Here is a 25616-nt window from a genome sequence, read left to right on the forward strand (position 1 = left end):
TAGAGCCCGTGAGCCACAACTACTGAGCCCACGTGCCACGACTACTGAAGCCCACGCACCTGGAGCCCATGCTCCACAATAAGAGAAGCCACCGCAATGAGAAGCCCACGCACCACAACAAAGAGTAGCCCCCCTCGCCACAACTAGAGAAAGCCCACACGCAGCAATGAGGACCGAATGCAGCCAAAAATAAATAAAATAAAAATAAATAAATTTATTTTAAAAACCCAGCAATCTTGACACAAAAATAATAAACAAACATATATATCTATATATAAAACACACACACACACACACACACACAGCATCTCTCCCATCTTGACAAACATCTAACTCCCAGCCGTAGCTCTGCCCTTCCCTCTAACTATGGCTCTCTTTCCTCTCTAACCACAACCAGACTCCCTGAGGTGTCTCCCCTTCCCTGCCATTTCCCTCCTTAACCTGTTGTCATCTGGCCTCTGGAAGCTGGCCTTGCCAAGCTACCTTTCCGGTGTTGCAGCAGTGCATATTCACTGCTTGGTCCTCAGCCTACTTAAATTCTTGAATGCGATTGATGATGTCAATAGGTCCTTGCTCCTAGAAGCTAACCTTCTACCAACCTTGGGGGCACAACCCATTGTCCTTACCTGGAAATTTCACGTCAGTCTTTTTAGATGGGTTTTGTCCCAAGCCACACAAATATGTTCTGAGGGTGGGGCCTCCAGAGACCCACAACCCTGCCCTCGAGGAGTTGAGGGTCTTGTCAGCACAAGAGGGGCTCAGCATCCTTGTACTTGAGGCAACAAGGTGGTTCCTCCAGTGAGACCCCCAACTCCCTCCCTCAAGCTGCTTCCCTGTCTCTTTGCATCTCTGGCAAAAATGGAAAAGAGAACAAAGCTCTGGCTAGGTCTTCACTCTGTGAGAAAGAACCCACGATGCCTCTCTTCCAGTTAAAAGCCGGTTACTGGGACAGGGCGCCGTCCGTCCGCCTGTGCTCCTTTTGCCGGGTATGGTCATGGAGTCCCTCTGCAATGAGCTTCTGGCGCACATGGCTTATTTCCCAGGACCTTGTTTTTCTAAACACACAGAAACAAATTTGAACAAGGTATGTTTTAAAGCCAGCAATTCTCTCCTGCTTTGTGTCCTGGGAAATAGGCTTTGCTAGAATTTGCAACGCTGATTCTAGGATGCTGGCAGGGTGGAGGTGGGAGAAGCAGTGAGGAAGGGCAGCAGGATCCTCCACTTGATGCTATGGAGAGCAAAGTTGGACTCTGAGTCTCACCATTCTCTGGCTGTTGGACCTTGTGAAAGCCCCTTTCCCTCTTGGAGCCCCAGTTTCTTCCCCGGTTACTGGGGCTCGTAATCATTAGCTCCTCTGTCTGTGGCGAGGATGCTGGGACACGACCGTTATGTGCTGGAGGCGTGATCCTCTGCCAGAGTAGGCACTCGCTAGGAGTTGGGGAAACTGAATTGAATTGTGTTCGGCCATAGTGCACAGCCTTGTTCCAGGCCAGGAGAGAAAGTGTGTGTGTTCAAGAGAGGCTTGCAAAAAACAAGGCCTATCTCTCCACACGTCTCTCCTCTGGGAAGGAAGGGGCCCGCGCAGTGACAATAGACCAGGGGCGCTGACTCAGACAGCCAGTTCCTGCTCATTTCCCCTCACTGTAGGACAGCAGCCGAGCGGGAGGTCAGCCCTCCGTGTGGCTCTGATTCGGGCCTTTGGCCGAGAACCTTTCCTAGAGAAAGACAACACCAACTCACAGACAGGTCTCGCTGTGACGGGACGGACTGGACCACTGTGGCTGTGGGCAGGCAAGTGGGGGCAGGCAAGTGGGGGCAGCGGGGAGTGGAAAAGGAGAGAGAGGGAACTCACTCTTTGAATCCTGCTTCGCCTTCCCTGGGCTGGGCAGCCTGGGAACAACTTTACGGGCAACAGAGCATGTGACCGATAGGGCCAAACTGACCCAGCCAGGGTGCTGGGAAACGGGGTTCAGGAAGAGTCCCTGGGTGTCCGCTGAGGAGCCTGGGGACGAGATTCAGAACAGCGTGGGGCCCCTCGGCTCCCTGCCCTCAGTGTGGGCTCACCACACGCTTCTCCCTTGCATGAGGAGTTGCTGGATGTGGAGTCTTGGTCGTCCACACCGCTAGGATGGAGAGAGCCGAGGCTATCACCCTCTTCTGGAGCCGGGGAGGTGAGTCGGAGGAGGAGCAGGGTCGCATGCTCAGCAGAGGGGGCGTGGGGAGGAATCGGGGCTCGCTGAGGGGGAGGGTCGTGCACTCAGAGCTGTCCTGAGGCAGCCTGGGCCTCTTGGGGGGAAGATGGGTTCCTTTAGTGCTAGAGGCATGCGAGGAGGGGCAGGATAACCACTTGGCAGAGGGGCTATAAAAGGAATTCAAAATTGGGTGGCTCTGGAGGAGGAGAGGGTGGATGTGATCACATCCCAACCCTGATAATCTGGGATTCTAGAGGGAGAAGAAAAGTGACTGAAGAATTATGTGTATGTGTCAGCAATACTATCTCTCATTTTCTATAAATCGACTTAACATGCTCTCTGAAGCCTTGTCCCTTGCATGGTGGAAAATGCCTTTTCAGTCAATCTCGGGGCTTTACCCACCTCCTGGACTCCTGCTAAAATGCTGATTTTTTTTGCACTACCAAAGCATGCGGACGGGAGTGGGCAGGAAAGGGGTGCCTATCACTGGTCATCTGTCAACACAGGTTACTGCCAAGGGACCAAGTGCTTTCTAAGCGCAGTTCAAGCCAGACCTCCTGGCAGTAGGCTGGAATCAAGTTCAGGGTCCTGAGCCACACCAGGGGACCCCTCTTTGGTTTGTGTGAAGAGGATGTTGCCTGCCCTTGACAATGTACTGGAAGCTCTAGTTACGGCCACAGAGGTAGCTGGCAGGAACAAGGGTTGGTCCTCGGTGGTAGGCTCAAAAGGAGTTTATGAGCTAAAGGAGTTTGAAAAGCAGAGAGATGGCACTGAGAACTGAATACTGTGAGGACTACGTGCTGTTTGGCATGGAGAAGAAGCAGGGGAAAGTGGTCTTTGGTCTTCAGGTCTTTGAGGGTCTGTCACAGGGTAAAGGGAATAGATGCGGGCTGAGGGGGGCTCAGGAGGCAGAGCTGTGTGACCTGTGGACAAGGAGGAACTCTCTAACAGGCTCTCCATGGGCTGCCTTACGAAGGAGTAAGGAGTCTGGGTGTCTTTGGGAAGTAACAGAGCGAGCCCTAGAGAAGACAAAGGCAAGTGAGAGCTGGTCTTCTTCCAAGGAGGGAGGGGTGGAGGGAGGAAGGCACCAGGGGCACCTGGCCTGCAGGGCCGGCCCCATCCTGCACTGGGTTCTCTCCTCCCACTCCTCTGGTCCAGCACTCCCGTCTCCCTCCCTGCTGCTGGGCTCCCTGCTTCCACTCTTGTCCCTCTCCAACCCATTCTCCACTCAGCAACCAGAGTGAGACCTTATAAAACAGCCCCGGCTGCTAAAAATCTTCCAGTGGCCGCCCACCGCCCACTGGTGCAAGTCCAGATTTATTGCTCTTCTCTTTTGCCTCCTTCCTACTCTCTAAAAACAGAGCAGTGATAAGATCGTTTCTCACTCTAACGCAACTCGGACATTTCATAAGTCTATGTCCTAGACAGCTGGAAAGGGCTATATTTAACCTTCCGCCTTGTAGTTTATAATGGAGGGACTTGCTTAAGGCGCTGCCTTCTAACGCCGCCACAGGAGACTAGCGCCTTTTCTTTGTTCTCTGCGAAGCCACAGCCAGCCTTTCCCTCCAGCGGGTGCAGGCCACTTGCCCCAGAGCACCCACCATCCCCTCTGTCTCTCGGTGAGAGAGGTCCCCGTCCCACCCCCTGTAGTGTGCCCCCTCAGCTTTCTTATCTGCAAATACCTGAAAGACTGCTTATGAACCCCATAGCCCAATAAGTGGGACAGCAGGTGAGCACAAGAATAGATCAGAGGACGGGCTGCGAGGGGTCGGCTGGGCTAGGGGAGGGAGCCAGGAGAGAAGGAAATGTCTTGTCAGGGGTCTGGTTGTGGCCATAGAAGGGGGGAAGGGAGTAATGCTGAGTAATGTGCTGGACCCTGTATATGATACTTTGCATACGTTGCCTTGTGCGATCCTCACAGCATTCCTAGGAGGTAGGTACCAATAGTACCCGCATCATCTCCAGAGAGAGGATGGGCTCAGAGCAGTTCAGTGACTTTACCCAGAGTCAGACACAGCTAGAAAGTGACAGAACCGGGATTGAGCCCAGGCCTGTCAAACTCCAAAGCCCGGTGGTGAACAGTATGGAGGTTCCTTAAAAAACTAAAAATAGAATTACCATATGACCCAGCAATCCCACTACTGGGCATATACCCAGAGAAAACCATAATTCAAAAGACACATGCACCCCAATGTTCATTGTGGCACTATTTACAATAGCCAGGTCATGGAAGCAACCTAAATGCCCAATGACAGACGAATGGATAAAGAAGATGTGGTACATATATATACAATGCAATATTACTCAGCCATAAAAAGGAACGAAATTGGGTCATTTGTTGAGACGTGGATGGATCTAGAGGCTGTCATACAGAGTGAAGTAAGTCAGAAAGAGAAGAACAAATATCATATATTAACGCATATATGTGGAACCTAGAAAAATGGTACAGATGAACCAGTTTGCTGGGCAGAAATAGACACAGATGTAGAGAACAAACATATGGACACCAGGGGGGGAAAGTGGCAGGGGAGCTGGTGGTGGGATGAATTGGGAGATTGGGATTGACATATATACACTAATATGTATAAAATAGATAACTAATAAGAACCTGCTGTATAAAAAAATAAATAAAATAAAATTCAAAAATTCAAAAAAAAAGAAAGCCCGGTGGCTTTGCCCAGTCCCGGGACACCTCTGGCTGTGTCGGTACTGCCCTTTGGGGCAGTTCTCCCTCATTTCCTTGGGTATCTTTTGCAAATGCTTGAGCCCCTTGCAGGCTCTGTCCACACTGCCCACTACGCAGGCCCCAGGCCCACCTCAACCTCTGCCCCTAGCTGTGGAGCCCAACCCAGGATGTCTTTTGATGGTGCCCCCGTGCTCTCAGACGTGATGGGCTGACTTCCCCCTATCTCTGCTTCCACATTCTGTTCTCTTCTGCCTCACATATAGCAGCTACTAGGACCAGGAGTCTCAAACAATAGGCTATACGATTCTTTCTTCCATGTCTGCCCACTAGACCACTAACACTAACACCCTCTGTGGCCTTAGACAAATTGTGTCCCTCCTCTGGTCCCAGTTTCCCCACCTGTAAAGTGGGAAGATAGGGTGCTCTGTAAAGGCCCTCACAGTTCTAAGAACCTGGGATGCCCGGGGTCCTGCCCCTCTCCCAGCCCCACCCTTTCTGCTTTCTCTTGCACAATATGGAGAATGATGGTCGCCACAGGCACTGGTTTAGAAACCTTCACTAAGCCAATGAAAGGGCAGCTACATCAGAATGACTGCCCCAGAGCCAATGGACAAAGCAATCAAGTGGTAATAACAACCACATTTGTAGGGCACTTTATTGTTTACCAACTGTTCTCATAGCCAGCCGAGCGCTAGGGAGGGGGACGCCAAGGTGATCTTAATGGCACACGGTGCATCTTTAAGAAACATTAAATTACATGGTGAGAAAATGATTCTCGCTTCCTTCTCTTTCCAGCTTTCTGATTACATCAAGGAGAAAGTCTCAGTGTGATGCTATTCTTCACCCTGTGTAATGCTTGCTAATCTTTCGGAGCAGAGCTAGAGCAGGCCTCAGGCTCAAAGACAAAGACAGGCAATGATATCTACATAGAATTTAATTACTCTGTTCTGTTCCCATTGTATGTATGTATGTATGTATGTGTGTATGTATGTATGTATTTATTTATTTATTTATTTTAGACTGTTGCTTTTTTTTTTTTTTTTTTTTTCCACACACACACACTGTATTTTATTTTTACAAGAGATAGATAGACTGACACCAAGCATTGTACATGGATGACCACAACAAAAGCAACAATGATTGCAATTACCAAACATGAAACACACTCATACTATGTCATAATATTGACATTCAGTCCAGTAATCCTCCACTGTAACAGCTCCTTTACTTTGCAGTGAAAATTGATTTGTATATTCTTCTCCTCTGAGTCCTTGTGGGATTTTTTTTTTTTTTAATTCAGACAGAAAGTCACAAAAATTATACTCATCCTCATCAGTTCACTCAGTCCCATGTAATTAATTTCTTTTTTTTCATCTTGATCTTTTGTTAGCAGTTTTATGAGTTCATCAGTTTTTCATTAGAGTTCTGAAAATGCTTATTCATTCAGTTCAGCAGTACAGTCAGTTACCAGAAACCTGTACTTGTCAGAGTCTTTTCCATGAATTTCTTGAAGATGAAACTCTTTTATAGGAACATATTTGCAAAATCATCAGAGTACACCCAGAACTGTCTGTAAATGACAAAAGACTTAAAAATGACCATGGTTAAAGATTTGATGAAAGTTCATAATAATGCAGTTGACAAGAAAATTAGTTATTTCTGAGCTATACATTTTAAAGTAATAACTAGGATTATTACTTATAACATTATACCAGAACATATAAGATTTTTAGACGTTTCCTGTAATGTCTGAAACATTTATATTAACATATTTCCAAACATATTTCCATACAAATACAAATATAAGATTTTTAGAAATTTCATGTAATGTCTGAAACATTTATATTAACATATTTCCATACATATTTCCATACAAATACAAATATAAGATTTTTAGAAATTTCATGTAATGTCTGAAACATTTATATTAACATATTTCCATACATATTTCCATACAAATACAAATATAAGATTTTTAGAAATTTCATGTAATGTCTGAAACATTTATATTAACATATTTCCATACAAATAACCCAATGAAAGTTTAGTATTAGTTGTTTTGTTTGTTTTTTTATACTGCAGGTTCTTATTAGGCATCAGTTTTATACACATCAGTGTATACATGTCAATCCCAATCGCCCAATTCAGCACATCACCATCCCCACCTCATCGCAGTTTTCCCCCCTTGGTGTCCATATGTCCATTCTCTACATCTGTGTCTCAACTTCTGCCCTGCAAACTGGCTCATCTGTACCATTTTTCTACGTTCCACATACATGCATTAACATACGATGACTGTTGCTTTTTTTAAAATATTTATTTATTTATTTATTTATTTATTTATGGCAGTGTTGGGTCTTCGTTTCTGTGCGAGGGCTTTCTCCAGTTGCGGCAAGTGGGGGCCACTCTTCATCGCGGTGCGCGGGCCTCTCACTATCGCGGCCTCTCTTGTTGCGGAGCACAGGCTCCAGACGCGCAGGCTCAGTAGTTGTGGCTCACGGGCCCAGTTGCTCCGCGGCATGTGGGATCCTCCCAGACCAGACCTCGAACCCGTGTCCCCTGCATTGGCAGGCAGATTCTCAACCACTGCGCCACCAGGGAAGCCCCCCATTGTATTTATTTTTACAGTTACTTTCTATTTCTGGCAAAAGATCCTCTTTTTTGTTTTGGTTCTTGGGTGCCATATAAATTTTTTTTAATATGTATTTCTTTAAGCAAAAAAAAAATCATGTCAAGAAAAAGATGAAGTGAAGAGTAAATAGAACCAGCAGTGCGCAGATATGGCAAAACTTGTCAAAGTGGTTCCTAAACAGCTGAAGCTTGGACAACACTGGAAGGTGGCATTCGTTCAGCACCAAGTTCCTCAGTGTGACCCATAGCGCCCTGCACAGTCTACACCCACTAGTGTCCCAGAATTTGTTGTTCCTTACTCCTTTCCCTCCCACACCCTACACCCTTTCACGCCTGCCAGCCTTTGCACATGCTCTACCCTGTGTCTGGAGTGCCTCTCCCACATCCCTTGTCCACACATCAAACCCTAACTCAGCCTTCAAGACTCAGTTTAAATGGTACCTCCTCTAGGGAGCTTTCCTTCAGCTAAGCACTAGGTTCATTTATTTCTCTATTATAGTCTCTCCCATGGCTATAATTATGTGCTTCCAGGCTGATACCTTCCACCCTATTGGTTCCAAATGCATTTTATAAGAAAGAGAGAGAGAGAGAAAGGAATAAAAATGTAACTGTGAGTAAGGCCTGGGCACAGTGACTGGGCCTTGGGGACTGTTACAGCTCCTGGGATCACTTGGAATTGAGACTTCCCAGATGCTGAGCCAGAGCCTACACAGGCCACAAAGCTGGCCCGGGAGCTGCCTCTGGGGGATGGTTGCAGGCTGCATGTAAGACGTTTACTGGGTGCCTTTGGGATCAACACCTGGGATCTAAGAGAAGGAGGCAGGATTGGTTCGAGGGAGAAGGTTGGGCTGGGACAGCTCATAACAGCCTCAGCTGACCCTGTGAGGAGCTCTGGAACTGGGTTGGCCCTTCAGAGTTGTTCTGAGTTAGGGTGAGGGGCCCAGGCGTTGACACCAGCCCATATGGACCAGTTATTAGATGCAGGCTGGTCCCAGGGAAAGAGCACGGTCTTGGGCGAGGCAGCACTGGTCTGAGGAGGCAGCTGGGCCATCCTCGAAGAGGACTGTCAGCCAACAGTGCTCAGTCCTGAGGGAGTCTGGGTGGGGGCATCGCTGTGTCCACGACAGGAGCCTTGTCTTGCCCCCTGGGACTTCAGTGCTGGGAGGGCAGGGAGAATAGAGCAGTGGTTTGAAGGGCAGAATGTAGCTGTCAAGAGTTGGTGGCTGGAAGAGCCTAGTAAATGTTTGTTAAAAAATGAATGGCTGAGTATGAGGTTCAAGGCAACGTGCTTAGAGGCAAGGAGGACACAGAGGCAAACAAGTCACAGGGAACTTCTGGTATAATTGGGGTGACAGATATGGAAAAAAAAACGATTCCAGAACAATGTGTGTAGGGGCTACAATGTGTCCCACAGACCATGCTGCCACAGCATCTCGTTCTTGCTTCTCTTGGAAGCCTTATCTTACCACCCTTCTGACAACCCTCTAAGGCATGAATTCTTGTCTTCACTCTTCACATGCGAAAATTGAGATCCAGGGGTTTTCTCTAGAACCCACTGCCGCTTAGATCCCCCTAGTGGGTGGGCCTAAACCACCCAGCCCCTCTCCAAGCCACGTGCAGTCCTTTGCAAAGTGCTTATTACGTATGTTCCATCTTGTCACAGCCCTGTGAGGGAGTAAAATAAGGGTGTCAGAGGAAAGTAGATTTTTACCTTTATTTTCTTAACTTGCCTGGTATGCTTTCAGATATAGATATATTCTGATCATATTTATAACAGTGACATTCCTTTTTATTCTGGTTTTCTTTTTCCTACACATTCTTAACCACCTGTGAAATTCTTCCATTACACTCATCTGTTCTTCCATATCTTGTCTCAAAAGTGAGAAAATTGTGATCAAAATCCAATTCGTTCCTTTTGAGCTGTGAGGGGGAAAAATATGTGTTTTTTTTTTTTTTTTAATTTCAGCCTTACTCAAAAAGGCAAAACTTTCTTGGTTTGAAACATTAAAAATGTATGAAACCAAGAATACCTCTGATTCTATGTGTGATTAATACTCCAGGAGAAATGTTCTATGGGGGAAATTGTATAGTTTGAATAAAAGACCGCTCAGGAGCAACTAAAAATCCCCATTGAGAAGCTGTGTCTTGGGCAGGGTTGCTGTCCCTTGCTCCCCGACCCACCCAAGTCTGTGCCCTCTCCCTACCTTTGTGCCCACCCTCCTCCTCAAACTGCAGGCTGAGTTTCTTTCTCCTCTTCATTCCCTGCCTTAAAGATTTTCTGTCAAATGTTGATGAGGGCAAAGTTTGAAGCTGCCCCCAAAGAATACTAGCATCTCTCCCAATGGATTCATTTCTGTGGCCTCTCTGGTCCCAGAGCTCACCTAAAGCAAAACTTTTCTCTAGAGTTTTCCTAGCAGAAGCTGTCACACTGTAGAGGACCAACAGTTGCTCTATGTTCTGAAGGAGAAAAGTCTCCATATGTTCCCAGTGAAAATAAAGATGTACATGCTCTGTGTCCATGCCTAGCCCTGCGTGATTTCATTTGCCATCACTATTATGGGATCATAATTAAAATTTCCCCTCTTGTTATAACTACCAAAACACCATGCTGGCCTCATGGCAAGGAAGCCCTCATTTCTACTCATTTCCTTGACTTCCTTGTAGGGAGCTTGCAATAGGCAATAGGGGCCGAAATGGAGTGCAGGAGTCAATTTTATGCTTTAAAGATTAGCAAGGTAGATAAATTGCCCTTATCAAAGTGTAACTTTCAAAGAACTAAAAACATGACTCTCATTGAAATATATAGTGATCACGTATCAAAAATGTATTGAACTCATTGATGAAGGAACCAACATTGTGGTAAAGCTGGTTTTAAAAAAGATATGAGAGTTTGGCAGTTCCTCAAAGTTAAATACAGAATTACCATATGAGCCAGCAATTCCACTTCTAGGTATATGACCAAAAGAATTGAAAATAGGGACTTGAACAGATACTTGTATGTTAATGTTCATAGCAGCATTATTCACAATAGCCAAAATGTCCATTATTCACCACCCAAATATCCACCAATGGATGAATGAATAAACAAAATATGGTATATTCATACAGTGGAATATTATCCATCCATAAAAGGGAGTGAAGTTCTAATCCATACCACAGTATGGATGAACCTTGAAGACATTACGCTACATGAAAGAAGCCAAACACAAAAGAAATATTGTATGATTCCATTTATATGAAATATCTAGAATAGGCAAATTCATAGGGACAGAAAGTAGGCTGGAAGTTACCAGGGGTTGGGAAGAGGGGGAAGAGAAATTACTGCTTAACGTTTCTGTTTGGGGTGATGAAAAATTTTGGAAATGGATAGTGGTGATGGTTGTACAACATCGTGAATATAATTAGTGCCACTGAACTATATACTTAAAATGATTTAAATGGCAAATTTTGTGTTATATATATTTTATCACATTAAAAAAATAGTAATAAAAAAAAAAGTGTGAGAGACCAAAAGATTTGAGGGACTTCAAAAGAAGACTGGAATAAGTTCAAAAAGCTGGATACAAAACTGGTTAGTTATACAGGATAATAAAACTTTAACCCTTGGGGCTATCTTTCCTACTAGACAGAAATAATTTTCATTTCTACCAGGCAAAAATCATTTGCAACTAATCAATCTTCTACATGCTAACGTTTAACTTTACAGAGTGGGCCTTAGTTAATAGTGAATAGTCAAACAACAAGGATTTACTGTACAGCCCAGGGAATTATATTCAATACCTTGTAATAACCTATAATGGAAAAGAATGGGGAAAAAAGACTATAGATATATATCTATATACAGATATATATGTATAACCAAATCACTTTGCTGTACACCTGAAACTAACACAACATTGTAAACCAACTATACTTCAATTAAAAATAGTTTTTTAAAATAGTGAATAGTCAAACAACCACATAGATGGTACTCTCCTATGTTCTTGAAAGGGCACTCAGTAATATTTTTTGCCCTGTGTCAAGCTGCAGATAATTTTTCTTAACACCTCAAATAATACATGACAAATCACAACTCCCATATTGGTCTCCATGAAAGAAACTTAACTTTAGCTTCAAGGCCTGACTCTCATGGCATTAACATCTTGGTGGCATCTTCTGAGGGACACCCAGCAAGTACAGACCTGGGCCACTTGTCAGGCTCACTTCAGTCCGTACTAAATCCAGTATGAATCCACCAGACTGGTCTTTCAAAACACCACTTTCACTGTTCCTCCCACACACAGAACTGAAATGACTCCTGATCTAGCCCACACTTCCCAGACTGGTTAGCAGAAGCCTCTGGAATCTAGCCTGGCTCAAAATTTGAAAAGGAGCTTTCAAGTCTCAGTGCCCTCAGTCCCAGCCAGGTTGGCTTCTCCCAACTCCTTGCTGAGTTTCTGAGCTTCACTCAGGCAGAGCTCCCACTTTATGTCCCTGGCCCATCTCTTATCCTAATGGGCTTATGACAGTTTCCCAAATTTCAGTCATCCATGTACCTCTGTCACAAATTTTGTTTGCTATCTGTACTATTTTCTAATTTTTTAAAAATTGACTCTCTTTTAAAAGATTTTACTTGCCCAAAGCTGCAGGTTTGCTAGGCTATGTAAAGAAAAAATTTCATCAGTGTACCACCTCAAATCACATTTATTTCATACTTGGTTGTATTCTAATTGTCCAGCGTGTTTGGCCTCAGTTGAAGATGGTAAGCTCCTTGAGGACAGGTACTATGGTTCTGGTGTCCCTCAGCATGCAGCACTGGCCTACGCCCTTGGCAGGTCCCCACTACATGCCCTTTGGTTGACTGTCAGTCTCGTTTGGTAAGCTTCTCATAAGAACACTGCTGGCTTTCCCTCTGTCCCTTTAGTGTGCACAGAAACGTTGAAAATGTACCTTCAGGGACTTATATACTCTGGCTGGGAAAAGAAAAGCAGGTGTTCTTGGTGAGTCCGGCAGACCTAGCTCCCTCTTGGACCACTTTCTATGTATGTTACCTTGAAGAAGAAGCCTCCCTGCCCCTCAGTTTCCTCATCAATAAAATGAGAATAATAATCATAATACCTGCCTTGCCTCCTTCATAGAATGGACGGGAGTCTCCAATGAAGTGATAGTCATGTAAACGCTTTGTAAACAAGAACATGATATCCATATTTTAGTTAAATGTTTCCATAAAGCTTCCATAACAATACAAGATGGCCAAATAATGTCACAAGGCAGTTTCCCAAGCTCCAAATGAGTCCCTGTGGCGCTCAATTGCTAATGGGCAGAAGGGTTCCAGAAGACTTGCTTGAGATGGGCCATGAAGCATGAGCAGAAGGTCAATAAGGAGTGGGGGTGGGGAAGGGCAGCAGAGCCAGCTGTGGAGCATGAGGGAAGCAAATTGAATAGGGAAGAAAGATGGACACCTGCTTGGGCCTGGTGAGGAGTGAGGAGGCCAATTGGGCTGCACAGAGGAAAGTGTGAAGGGGCAGTGGAAGAAAAGGGGAGGTGATCCAGACCTGGAGGCCTCCAGTGCCAGACTGAGGTGCTGGACCTTCCTGCTGTGAGGTCGCTGGGCAGCTTTTGAACAGAGGAGCATGTGAGGAAACCAAGCTTTAGAATGCAGATTCCTCTAAGATTGGACTTCTTGTTTTCCTCATCATTTATTTACCATTTATATATTTTTATTAGGAGATAAAATACAGAGTCATTATGCCAAAAAAATCACAAGTAAATCAACAAGCATTTAGAGAAAAAAATAAAAGTTCCCCTCTAACCTCTCCTCCCCCTCCCCCTAGTCAATCCCAGTCACTTTCAGAGACTACATCTGTTATTTGCATGTTGTGACTCATTCCAGATCTTTTCCTATGAATATGTCCGTGTATGTGTATACATATCTTTTTACATAAGTGAGATTCTCTTATACATCTTGTACAGAGCCTTGATGTTTTTAACCTAATCTGTCTGTGGACATTTTTCTACGGCAGAATCTCTTCTTCTGAATGGCTATATAGCATTCCTTAGTAAGAATATGCTGCAACTTATTTAACCAACACCCTATTGATAAAGAATTCTGCAATTAATTTTGCTTTTTTTTTTTTACTTTCATGTCTTTGAAGTAATATATGCAGTAATATATGCATGTGGCAAAAGAAATTCAACAGTAAAAAGGAGTATTTAGCGAAAAAGTAATTCTCCTGCCTACCCTTAACCCCCGCCCCCACTTTAATAGCTCCCCTCTCAAGAGGCAACCACAGAGACCAGTTGCTTGTGTGTCCTTCCAGAAGTGATCTACCGGTATACATAGGTCACTTCTATGTGTGAGAGTATGTGTGTGTGTGTGTCTGTGTGTCTGTGTGTGGGGGTGGGGGGGAAGGAGGGAGGGATGGGGCAGAGGAAGAGACAACATTCCATATCAGCACATATTTCAGCTACATGATTCTTCTTAATGGCTGCAGAGTATTCCATCGTGTGGCTGAACCACTGTTTAGCCTATCTTCTACTGACGGGGTTATTGCCAGTAGTTTGCTATTGCACATAGTACTACAATGTATATCTTTGTTCATGTATCTTCGTGTGTACTTTGTATCTAGTGTAAATTCCTAGAAGTGGCATTGTTGGATAAAAGGAATGTGCATTTTACACTTTTGACAGATAATGCCAAACTGTCCTCCAAAGAAGTTGTTCCAGTTGACCCTCCCACTAACCATGAGAGTCCTGTCCCTCCATACCCTCTCTCCCCATCACAGTGGGTAACAAAATTTTTTCATCTGTGCCAGAGGAAGAGGATGAAAACCTGAAGTGGTGGGATGGGAGTGTAGTCAGGGAAGGCAGAGATGGCCCACTTGTTCCCCATGGGTATGGTTGAGACTCTCATAACAGCCCGATGGTGCATTTAACCCACAAAATTGTGTCCCCAAGACCTTAGGTATCTAGTGGCACCCAGGAATTACCCATGATCCACAAACCCATGTGGTGCAGGTCCTGGACTGCCCAAAGAGATCCTTTTGGTTCTTGCCACCCTCTTCCAGCTTCACACAGAACCTCTTCTGGACCTGCTTATGTGCATCACCAGCCAGGACCAGGAAGCCTGGATGGCATTCTGCTGGAGAGCAGGGCCTCCAGCAAAACGTATTTTCACCCACTGTTCCCAAATTCACACACACACACACACACACACACACACACACACACACACACACACCAAAAGGACTGAATATAGAACTCAAGACCCAGGTTCAGAAATGCAAGCACGGGCCTTGGGAAGCACAGCTCATGTGCAGTCTGGGTTCCCAGACACTTCAGGTTAGTTGGTTGCAAGAACAAGGGTGTGTCTTGGTTTCCTGGGTGGCAGGGCGTGAGTGTAAGGATTCATGTGTAAGTGAAGGACAGGAAGTCGTCTCCGGCAGCCACTACTCTTCACAACTGATGCCTCAGCAGTGCTTTACAAGAAAGCAAAGTGCCTACCATTTCTCCCACTCAGCTGCTCTCTGCCATTGCTTCTCCTGCTGCTCCCTGTGGTCTTGCTTTACCCACTTCCCATGGCTTCTGCTTACTGCTGTCTCTGTGGGCATCTCCTGGCCTCTGGGCCTCCCCCACTGCATGTGCTCTTCTGTCTGTATGTCTCACATCACATTACCTAGGGAAGGAGTCTCATCGGGTCAGTTGGTCATTCTGCATTCTGGAACACCTGTCTGTCTGGGTCCTCACTGCAGAACACTCACAGGCCACTGGGCACCCTCGGAGCCAGCTGGCAGGTGGCTACCCTTGACTCAGGCACAGGTCCCCCAGTTCATTCAGTCATGACCAAAAGAACAGTGCCTGGCACAGAGTAGCCACTCAACAAAATATTTATTGAATGAGTAAATAATAATCCAGAATCAAGGAATCACTTCTGTACACTTTGTTCAGAAGGGGCTATGGGTGAGGCAGGCACACAAAGCATTGTGGGAGCCCTCTCTAAGGCCACACTTAGCAAATGAATTACCTGGATTTCTGATATACTTCTGTCTCCAATGTAAAGGTGCAGCATGTTATAAGGAGAAGAATGCAGGCTTTGTCACCAGACAGACCTGAGTTCAAATCCTGACTATCACTAACGCTGCAGCTTTGGGCAGGTTCCTTGACCTCTCCCTGTCCTTACCAATAAAATGGTAATATATATATATATATTATATTATATTATATATATATATATATCTCATAATATATCTATCTTTTTGTGTCATTAGGAAAACTAGTCTAGACAAAGAATGCAGTGCCTGGTACTTAAAGGTGTTCAAGAGGTATTATCTATTGTGATTATTAAAGTCATTTTTAAATGTTAAACCCTCTGGCTTTATCTATGAAGCTCCCAGTAAATGAGAGTGTGCTTGCAGTTCTAGAGATATGCTTGAATGTCTCAAGTCAAATACCGCCAGGCACCACAAACATTTCCTCTTATTGATGTTCATTACCAAAGGAAAAAGCCTTTTCTTCCTTTTCTTTCTGCTGGCCATTTAGCTTTGAGACTAAGCAAGCCACCTCATCAATTTGCAAATGTTCCTTTCAAACACTTATGAATTCTGTCTCCCTCTGATAGTTCCACAACCTGAGTTCTAATTTATTCCTTGGACGATTTCCCTATTTTTATTGAAATTGATTGCCAGGAAAGGCACCTTCCCTGCAGACATGGGACTCTGGCCAGGTCTCCACATGGCAGGAGTGAGGGTATCTCTATCTAATACACCAGCAGTTACAAGTCACCTCCCGGGTACCTGGCCCTGTGCTGTGAGCGACATTATTTCTTCAGTCCAAGAGTCAAGGCAGTAGGTGAGAAAGGGACTGCTTAACATTGCTTTCTTCCAGAGTCCAGGCATTCTCTATGGTGGGGGTTCCATAAGTTGTTCATCTGCCCCGCTCTGCGCTGATGGATGTTGAGAATGTTTCCAGTTTCACCCAATTGCTGATAACGGGGCAATGAGTGTTCTTGTACATAAATCTGTGTGTACATGTATGAATACTTCCCTCGTCTAGCTTTATGAAAGTGCAGTTACTGGATCAAATAGAGTATGAATAGTTAGTTTGGATAAATATCAGAATATTGCCCTTGGGACTTCCCTGGTGGCACAGTGGTTAAGAATCTGCCTGCCAGCTCTATTTACAATAGCCAGGACATGGAAGCAACCTAAGTGTCCATCGACAGATGAATGGTAAAGAAGATGTGGCACATATATACATGGAATATTACTCAGCCATAAAAAGAAATGGAGTTCTTTGTAGTGAGGTGGATGGACCTATAGTCTGTCACACAGAGTGAAGTAAGTCAGGAAGAGGAAAACAAATATCGTATACTAACACATATATATGGAATCTTAAAAAAAAAAAGGTTCTGAAGAACCTAGGGGCAGGACAGGAATAAAGACGCAGACGTAGAGAATGGACTTGAGGACACGGGGAGGGGAAAGGGTAAGCTGAGACGAAGTGAGAGAGTGGCATGGACATATATACACTACCAAATGTAAAGTAGATAGCTAGTGGGAAGCAGCCACATAGCACAGGGAGATCAGCTCTGTGCTTTGTGACCACCTAGAGGGGTGGGATAGGGAGGGTGGGAGGGAGGCACAAGAGGGAGGAGATATGGGGATATATGTATATGTATAGCTGATTCACTTTGTTGTAGAGCAGAGGCTAACACACCATTGTAGAGCAATTATACTCCAATAAAAATGTTAAAAATAAATAAATAAAAAATAAAAAAAACAAAAATAAAAAGTAAAAAAAAGAATCCGCCAGCCAGGGACTTCCCTGGCAGCACAGTGGTTAGGAATCCGCCTGCCAGTGCAGGGGACATGGGTTCGATCCCTGGTCCAGGAGGATCCCACATGCCGCAGAGCAACTAAGCCTGCGAGCCACAACTACTGAGCCCGCGAGCCACAACTACTGAGCCTGCGTGCCGCAACTACTGAAGCCCACGTGCCTAGAGCCCGTGCTCTGCAACAAGAGTAGCCCCAACTCACCACAACTAGAGAAAGCCCGAGCACAGCCCCAATGCAGCCAAATTTTTTTTAAAAATAAAAAAAAGAATATTGCCCTCATAGAAGGCTTAAAAATTTACACTTCCACCCTTTACCTCAATTATTGCACGCCTAGGTGTATATCCTAGAGAAGCTCTCACGCAGGTGGACACTGACACATATACCATGAATGTTCATGACAGCGTTGTTTAAAAGAGCAAAACTTGAGAAACAAGAGGAGGACAGATAAATAAAATCACTGTAAATTGAAACGGTGGAATACTACACAGCATAAAAATGTCTGAACCAACATCAACGTGCTATTTCTCACAAATCTAATGTTGAGCAAAGAAAGCAAATTGCAGAAAGATATATACGGTTCAATATAATTTGTACAAAGCTTAAGGACATGCAAAACAATACTGTATATTGTATATTGTTTACGAGCATATGCAGAGTATATTTTAAAACATGCATGTGAATCATAGGCTGTCCATTCAGGAGGATGGCTGCCTCTGGGGGGAGGAATGTCCGACTGGCGAAGGACGCAAGAGGCTTCAACTGAACCTGTAATATTTTATTTCTTTAAGGAAAATGTTCTGGGGTAAATACTAGGAAATGTGTTTGTTCCTAATACTTTTCTGTATGCTTAAAATAATTCATCATCTTCAAAAAAGAAGAAAATAGAAGCAGAGCAAAGATTCCCTCTGCTCCTTTTTTGCAGATGAAGAAACTGAGGCTCAGACAGGTTCACAGCCTCTCTGGAGCCCACCCTTTTGTTCAGAGGCGCCCAGTACATCAGAGAGACCAATATCCTCTACGGGAAGGGACCTCGCACCCTGATTCATTGAGAACCCCCTTCTGTCCCAGACTCCAGTATAAATCCTTGGCGTGGACTGCTTGGGTAATAACATCATGATTCTTGGCTTCCCGGCCCAAGAGGATGGCCACCTAATTTTTGCTATTGTCACCCAAATGGTGGAGTCTGCCTGCCCGCCCATCTAAGGATTCTGTGTGTACTCAAACCAAGTGTGATGAATGCTTAGGGCAAATATTAGATCCAGTCCTGATTTGGCAAGAGCCTTTACCATGAGCCCATCATTGCAGCATGGGTGCAGGGAAGCAAGAGTATTGCAAAGCTCTTCCCAGAACTGAAATTTTGCCACAATGCCTCCTGCAAGCAGCATTGCCCTGATCGGGTGACACAATGGAACCATCAGGCCTTATCAGCAGCACTTGGTCTAAAACAGAAACTAGGAGGGGTAGGAAGGGCAGTCCTCAGTGCTTGGCCCTGTTGCCATGGCCCCTGTTGCCATAGTCCCCAAGCACTTTTGCTTATTGTTTCTTTCAGCCATTCACGGCATCCATCAGCAAGCAGGACCTAGAAGCTCTTTGAGGCAGACCAGGGAGAAAGTGGTTAACAGAAAAGATAAGAGAGAGTAGGGAAGTAATTAAACAAACACAAAGAGTGGGTGGAAAGAATTTGGTGTATAGAAACACGAGGCCCAGAAAACAGGTACTTTTAAGGAATCTTCTTGAGATGTGATGGACCGAGATGGCTGGCTCAGAATTAGCTGAGAAGTGCCCATTATGCAGCTGTCATGCGTTTCAAGTATAGCACCTCTGTGCCCTAGATTTTCCAGAAAAGTCCCAGTTTCAAGTATTGGGTTCTGTTTGTCAGACCAAGGATCCTGATTTGAGATTCAGAAAATAAGGTCACTGTAGTTATAGTAGCTCTCTAAGTCAGCCAGGAAAAGCTCATTAGAATTCACTCTGCCCCACTGGGCGGCAGGGAATCCCCACAGTGCCTGCCCCTGGGCACTAAAGGCCTGAGCAAGGTGGCCTCTTATACTGCCAAGAAACATCAAGAAACATCAAAGTGCCTCTAGACTCCTTGCCCTCCACACCACTGTAGCTCTCCAGGGGGCGTGTAGCCAGAAAGGCATAGGTTTTGACCCCCACAGGCCTGGGTTTCAATATTCTCTGCATTAACTCTGTCAGCTTGGGCAATGCTCTGAGCCCCAATTGCCTCATCTGTAAAGTGAGAACAATAATATCTACGATACAGGGTTATCAAATGAGATGTTTACCTTTAAAGCTTGTACAAGTGTTAGTTGTTAAAATTTATCCCTACATTCAACCAGTAAGTGTCCACTACATGCCAGGCACGAAGCCAGTCCTGGGGATACAGACGTGAGCAAAACAGACAAGGTCCCTTCTAGCATGGAGCTTTCAGCCCAAGGCAGATGGCAGACAGTAGCCAAAGAATTACCCATCCAAAGTTCACACAGAGGTAGAGCTGTTCTTTCTAAATGCTGGCTCTGGCTGCTTTGTAGAGTGAGAGGGCGAGAGAAGGGGCTGGAGGCCACTTAGGAGGCTTCTGCCAGCCGTAGTAGCGTGGACTAGGGTGGTGGCAGTGACGGTGAGAAAGGGTCAGATTCTGGATCTATTTTGAAGGTAGAAGCAACAGAACTGGATGATGGACTGACATTTGGGAGTGGGGAAGAGGCAAGGAGTTATCTTAGCTAGCTGTGTCCCAAGGACTGGAGCCACTGGAGCCAGAGTCAGTCCCAAGGCTGCTGAGGGATTCCATGTGGAGGTTGCGTTTCTTCTCTTCTCCCTTCTGTAGAACGGTGCAATACCAGTCAAATCGGTTTGCTAGACTTGATCTTAATCGTTTAGTATTTAAAATTTTGCTTTGAGGTAGATAATAAAGGCAAATATACGGCATTCCGGCTTTACAATGAATGCAGATTTCCCCTTAAAGGGAAATCCTTTGCTTCCAAATTTCAAATGGAATGTTACTTTAAAAACAACATAGTTTCCATTCATTTAGGATGCTGAAAAAATTCTTCAGTCTAGGTGATCTCCTCAGGGGCCAGCATATGTTCTTTAAACTGGATTCTTTTCAAACCTCTGGCTCAGTATTTTTTGTTCCAAGAGGCTGGGAGAGAAGAGGCCTGAAAGGGGAGGGAGAGACAGGAAGGGCCAAAGACAAGTTTGAGTTTCATAACAATAGTGAACCACACTTTATAGTTTTCAGAGGAATTTCACACCAATTACTTGTTGTCATATTTTGCAAATTCAGGACCGGAGCTATGTCCTGACTCCCAGTCCAGTGCTTTTGCTACTTACAGCACTGCCAGGTCCTTAACTTTGGGGGGTGGGGGAGGGGTGGGGGAGGGGCAGGTCTCTCCATGGAAAACAAAAAGTTCCAATACACATTCAAGGCCCTTCTTTATTGAAGCAATTTATTTCATTTGCACTGAGAATGATTGTTAAAAGAAAATTCGGTATTTTCCCACACCAACTGTCTCCTCTACACATCAACAGGGCTTTTATTTCTCAATCCTTGCAGGCCCACCCTTCAGAAGCTATTATCTGCTTGACAGTCTGCTGAGACCTCTTGTCTTTTTTCCTCTCTCAATTAAACACTAAGGACTGAGGTTCCATCTGCCCTGGAGCAAACAAATCTTTTGTTATACCTGTTTCCCAGTAGCTGGAGAGCTTTTTTCCTTTCTCCAACTTCTATAGTTCTCTTTTCAAAACACTTGAACCTCTTGGTGATTTTTAACTGCAGATGGCACATGAAATTGGTTTCCCAAACTTGGACCAAGCCTCTCCAAAGCCCACTGCTTTTACCCTGCCTCCACCCATCCCTGAACTAGGAAAGAAAAAACCACACACACATTTTCCTAAGTTGTTATTTTTCTCTTTTCTAAGCAGTCTCTTCTTAACATGAATGTGGCAAACTCCTAGGGAGAAATGGTAGGGTGTATCTCCACTGGGTAGGTTTTTCTCTCCACAGTGGATGGGGCTGACCTGGCGGTCTTTGTCTTTTTTGGGTTTTTTTTAAGACTTATTTATTATTTATTTATTTTTAAATTTTATTTATTTTTGACTGCATCGGGTCGTAGTTGCGGCACGTGGGCTCTTCGTTGTGGCACACGGGCTTCTCTCTAGTTGTGGCGTGCGGACTTTCTCTTCTCTAGTTGTGGCGCACAGGTTCCAGAGCACGTGGGCTCTATAGTTTGCGGCATGCGGCCTCTAGTTGAGGCGCACGAGCTCAGTAGTTGTGGTGCGCAGGCTTAGTTGCTCCGTGGCATGTGGGATCTTAGTTCCCTGACCAGGGATCGAACCCGTGTCCCCTGCATTGTAAGGTGGATTCTTTACCACTGGACCACAGGGGAAGTCCCCTGGCCATCTTTGATAATGCTGTGGGTAGTTGAGCTTTATCCAGCATGGTGCCTTCCTTTTCTATGGAAGACAGAGGGGGCCTCAGGTTCAAGCTGAGCAAGGAGGCAACAGAAGTGGAATGGCTCCCCATGCACAGGGTTTTGAAGGTGAAAGGAAAGAGAAGGTGAGGAAAGAAAAGGGCAGAAAAGGAGGAACAAGAAAGAGTAAGGCAAGAGGGGTGTTTGCAAGTAGAAATAAAGCTATGAAAAGAATAATAGAACCTCTGATTTTGGGGTTGAAAAATGTTAATACTTTTATACTATTATATAAACTATTATAATAAATTATTTTCCAACATGTAAAATTTAAATATATGTAATGGGTTCATTACTGTAAAACTATCACATTTGTTGTTAAAACTTCAAATAGCACTGAAGGGTTTAAAGTGAAAAATCCAGGTCAGAGTCCTTCTCCCTCCCTCTCAAAGCCCTCCTCATGCCCCCAAGAGGCCGTTGACGGTAACAATCCTTGTGTGTCCTTGGCAGACTTGTTTACAATACAATATATTCTACAATATACAATTATATATTGTATATTATACAATATACAATACAATACAATATATTCTATCGTTCATATACAAATTTATGTGTGCTTTCTAGATGCACAAATGAGATCATATTATACATGCTGGCCCATTCCTTATCCTTTTTCCCTTAAAATTAACAATAACTCTCTGAAATTTTCCCATTTCTTTTTTTAATTTAATTTTTTGGTAGTTTTAAAACACAGTTTTTTTTTAAATTGAAGTATAGTTCATTTACAATGTTGTGTTAGTTTCTGGTGTACAGTAAAGTGATTCAGTTATTCACATATATATTCTTTTTCATCTTTTTTCCATTATAGTTTATTGCAAGATACTGAATATAGTTCCCTGTGCTATACAGTAGGACCTTGTTGTTTATCTACTTTATATGTAGTAGTTTGTATCTGCTAATCCAAAACTCCTAATTTATCCCTCCCCCTCCCTTCCCCTTTTGTAACCATAAGTCTGTTTTCTATGTCTGTGAGTCTATTTCTGTTTTGTAAATAAGTTCATTTATATCATTTTTTATACTCCACATATAAGTGATATCATATGATATTTGTCTTTCTCTGTCTGACTTACTTCACTTAGTATGATAATCTCTAGGTCTATCCATGTTGCTGCAAATGTCATTATTTCATTCTTTTTAATGGCTGAGTAGTATTCCATTGTATATATGTACCACATCTTCTTACTGATTTATTTTCACTGAAGTATAGTTCATTTACAATGTTTGAAGTTTTCCCATTTCTACTCATAGAGATCTTCATTCTTCTCAATGGCTGCATGGCATCCCATTGTATGGACACCCTGTGGTGTGTGGAACCCTGTTGATGGACATTTAAGTAAAATAGGAAGCCCAGCACAGCACCATCCAATAGAAATAGAATGTGAACCACAAATGCAAGCCACCTATGGAATTTTGACTTTTCTAGTAGTAACCACATTTTCTCCCTACTGATTTGAGATGCCACTTTTATGATACTCTAAACACTCATATACACATGAACCTGTCTTGGACTATTTTATTTCATTCACCAATTTGCCAGTTTCTACACCAGTATCCCCCATTTCCAGTAGCCACATTTAAAAAGTAAAAAGAAAAAAAAAGAGATTCTGGAAACGATTTTTGGCATAGTCGGGTTTTTCCATTATATATCTTGTTTCAACTCGTTTCCATACTAAAAAATAAAAGAAAAAGAAAGAGATGAAATTAATCTTGAGAATATACTTCATTGACTCCAATTATCAAAAATATTTTTCAACATGAAATCAATATTAAAAATTATTAATAAGACAGATCCACCAGAGGGCAGACAGCAGAAGCAAGAAGAACTACAATTCTGCAGCCTGTGGTAGGAAAACCACGTTCACAGAAAGATAGAAAAAATGAAAAGGCAGAGGACTTTGCACCAGATGAAGGAACAAGATGAAACCCCAGAAAAACAACTAAATGAAGTGGAGATAGGCAACCTTGCAGAAAAAGAATTCACAATAAAGATAGTGAAGATGATCCAGGACCTCGGAAAAAGAATGGAGGCAAAGATTGAGAAGATGCAAGAAATGTTTCACAAAGACCTAGAAGAATTAAAGAACAAAGACCTAGAAGAATTAAAGAACAAACAAACAGAGATGAACAATACAGTAACTGAAATGAAGAACACACTAGAAGGAATCAATAGCAGAATAACTGAGGTAGAAGAACGGATAAATGACCTGGAAGACAGAATGGTGGAATTCATTGCTGTGGAACAGAATAAAGAAAAAATAATGGAAAGAAATGAAGAGAGCCTAAGAGACCTCTGGAACAACATTAAACACAACAACATTCGCATTATAGGGGTCCCAGAAGGAGAAGAGAGAGAGAAAGGCCCAGAGAAAATATTTGAAGAGATTATAGTCAAAAACTTCCCTAACATGGGAAAGCAAATAGCCACCCAAGTCCAGGAATCGCAGCGAGTCCCATACAGGATAAACCCAAAGAGAAACACACCGAGACACATAGAAACCAAATTGACAAAAATTAAAGACAAAGAAAAATTATTGAAAGCAACAAGGGAAAAATGACAAATAACATACAAGGGAATTCCCATAAGGATAACAGCTGATTTCTCAGCAGAAACTCTACAAGCCAGGAGGGAGTGGCATGATATATTTAAAGTGATGAAAGGGAAGAACCTACAACCAAGATTACTCTACCCGGCAAGGATCTCATTCAGATTGGATGGAGAAATCAAAAGCTTTACAGACAAGCAAAAGCTAAGAGAATTCAGCACCACCAAACCAGCTCTACAACAAATACTAAAGGAACTTCTCTAAGTGGGAAACACAAGAGAAGAAAAGGACCTACAAAACAAACCCATAACAATTAAGAAAATGGTCATAGGAACATACATATCAATAACTACCTTAAACGTGAATGGATTAAATGCTCCAACCAAAAGACACAGACTGGCTGAATGGATACAAAAACAAGACCTGTATATATGCTGTCTACAAGAGACCCTCTTCAGACTTAGGGACACATACAGACTGAAAGTGAGGGAATGGCAAAAGATATTCCATGCAGACGGAAATCAAAAGAAAGCTGGAGTAGCTATACTCATATCAGATAAAATAGACTTTAAAATAAAGAATATTACAAGAGACAAGGAAGGACACTACACAATGATCAAGGAATCAATCCAAGAAGAAGATATAACAATTATAAATATATATGCACCCAAGATAGGAGCACTTCAATACATAAGGCAACTGCTAACAGCTATAAAAGAGGAAATCGACAGTAACACAATAATAGTGGGGGACTTTAACACCTCACATACACCAATGGACAGATCATCCAAACAGAAAATTAATAAGGAAACACAAGCTTTAAATGACACAATAGACCAGATAGATTTAATTGATATTTATAGGACATTCCATCCCAAAACGGCAGATTACACTTTCTTCTCAAGTGCACATGGAACATTCTCCAGGATAGATCACATCTTGGGTCACAAATCAAGCCTCAGTAAATTTAAGAAAATTGAAATCATATCCAGCATCTTCTGTGACCACAATGCTATGAGATTAGAAATCAATTACAGGAAAAAAAAACATAAAAAACACAAACACATGGAGGCTAAACAATACATTACTAAATAACCAAGAGATCACTGAAGAAATCAAAAACTACCTAGAGACAAATTACAATGAAAACACGATGATCCAAAACCTATGGGATGCAGCTAAAGCACTTCTAAGAGGGAAGATTATAGCAATACAATCCTACCTCAAGAAACAAGAAAAATCTCAAATAAACAATCTAAACTTACACCTAAAACAACTAG

The 25616-nt window shown here is 43.5% G+C and overlaps 1 protein-coding gene across 3 annotated transcripts in view; it reads left to right on the plus strand.

Annotated features, from left to right (window-relative positions):
• The first annotated feature begins 2114 nt into the window (after positions 1–2114).
• LOC103005106 (NHS-like protein 2) overlaps positions 2115–25616 on the plus strand; it is an 82897-nt gene continuing 59395 nt past the window's right edge. For all 3 annotated transcript variants that reach the window (XR_009006634.1, XM_057538008.1, XM_057538009.1), the window contains exon 1: positions 2115–2171. Coding sequence is in view for 2 of the 3 variants with exons in the window: in XM_057538008.1 (XP_057393991.1) it covers positions 2129–2171 (43 nt within the window). In the remaining variant the exon portion in view is untranslated. The remainder of the gene's footprint in view (positions 2172–25616) is intronic.

The sequence above is a fragment of the Balaenoptera acutorostrata genome, chromosome X (genome assembly GCF_949987535.1).
Source record: "Balaenoptera acutorostrata chromosome X, mBalAcu1.1, whole genome shotgun sequence".
Classification (NCBI taxonomy): domain Eukaryota; kingdom Metazoa; phylum Chordata; class Mammalia; order Artiodactyla; family Balaenopteridae; genus Balaenoptera; species Balaenoptera acutorostrata.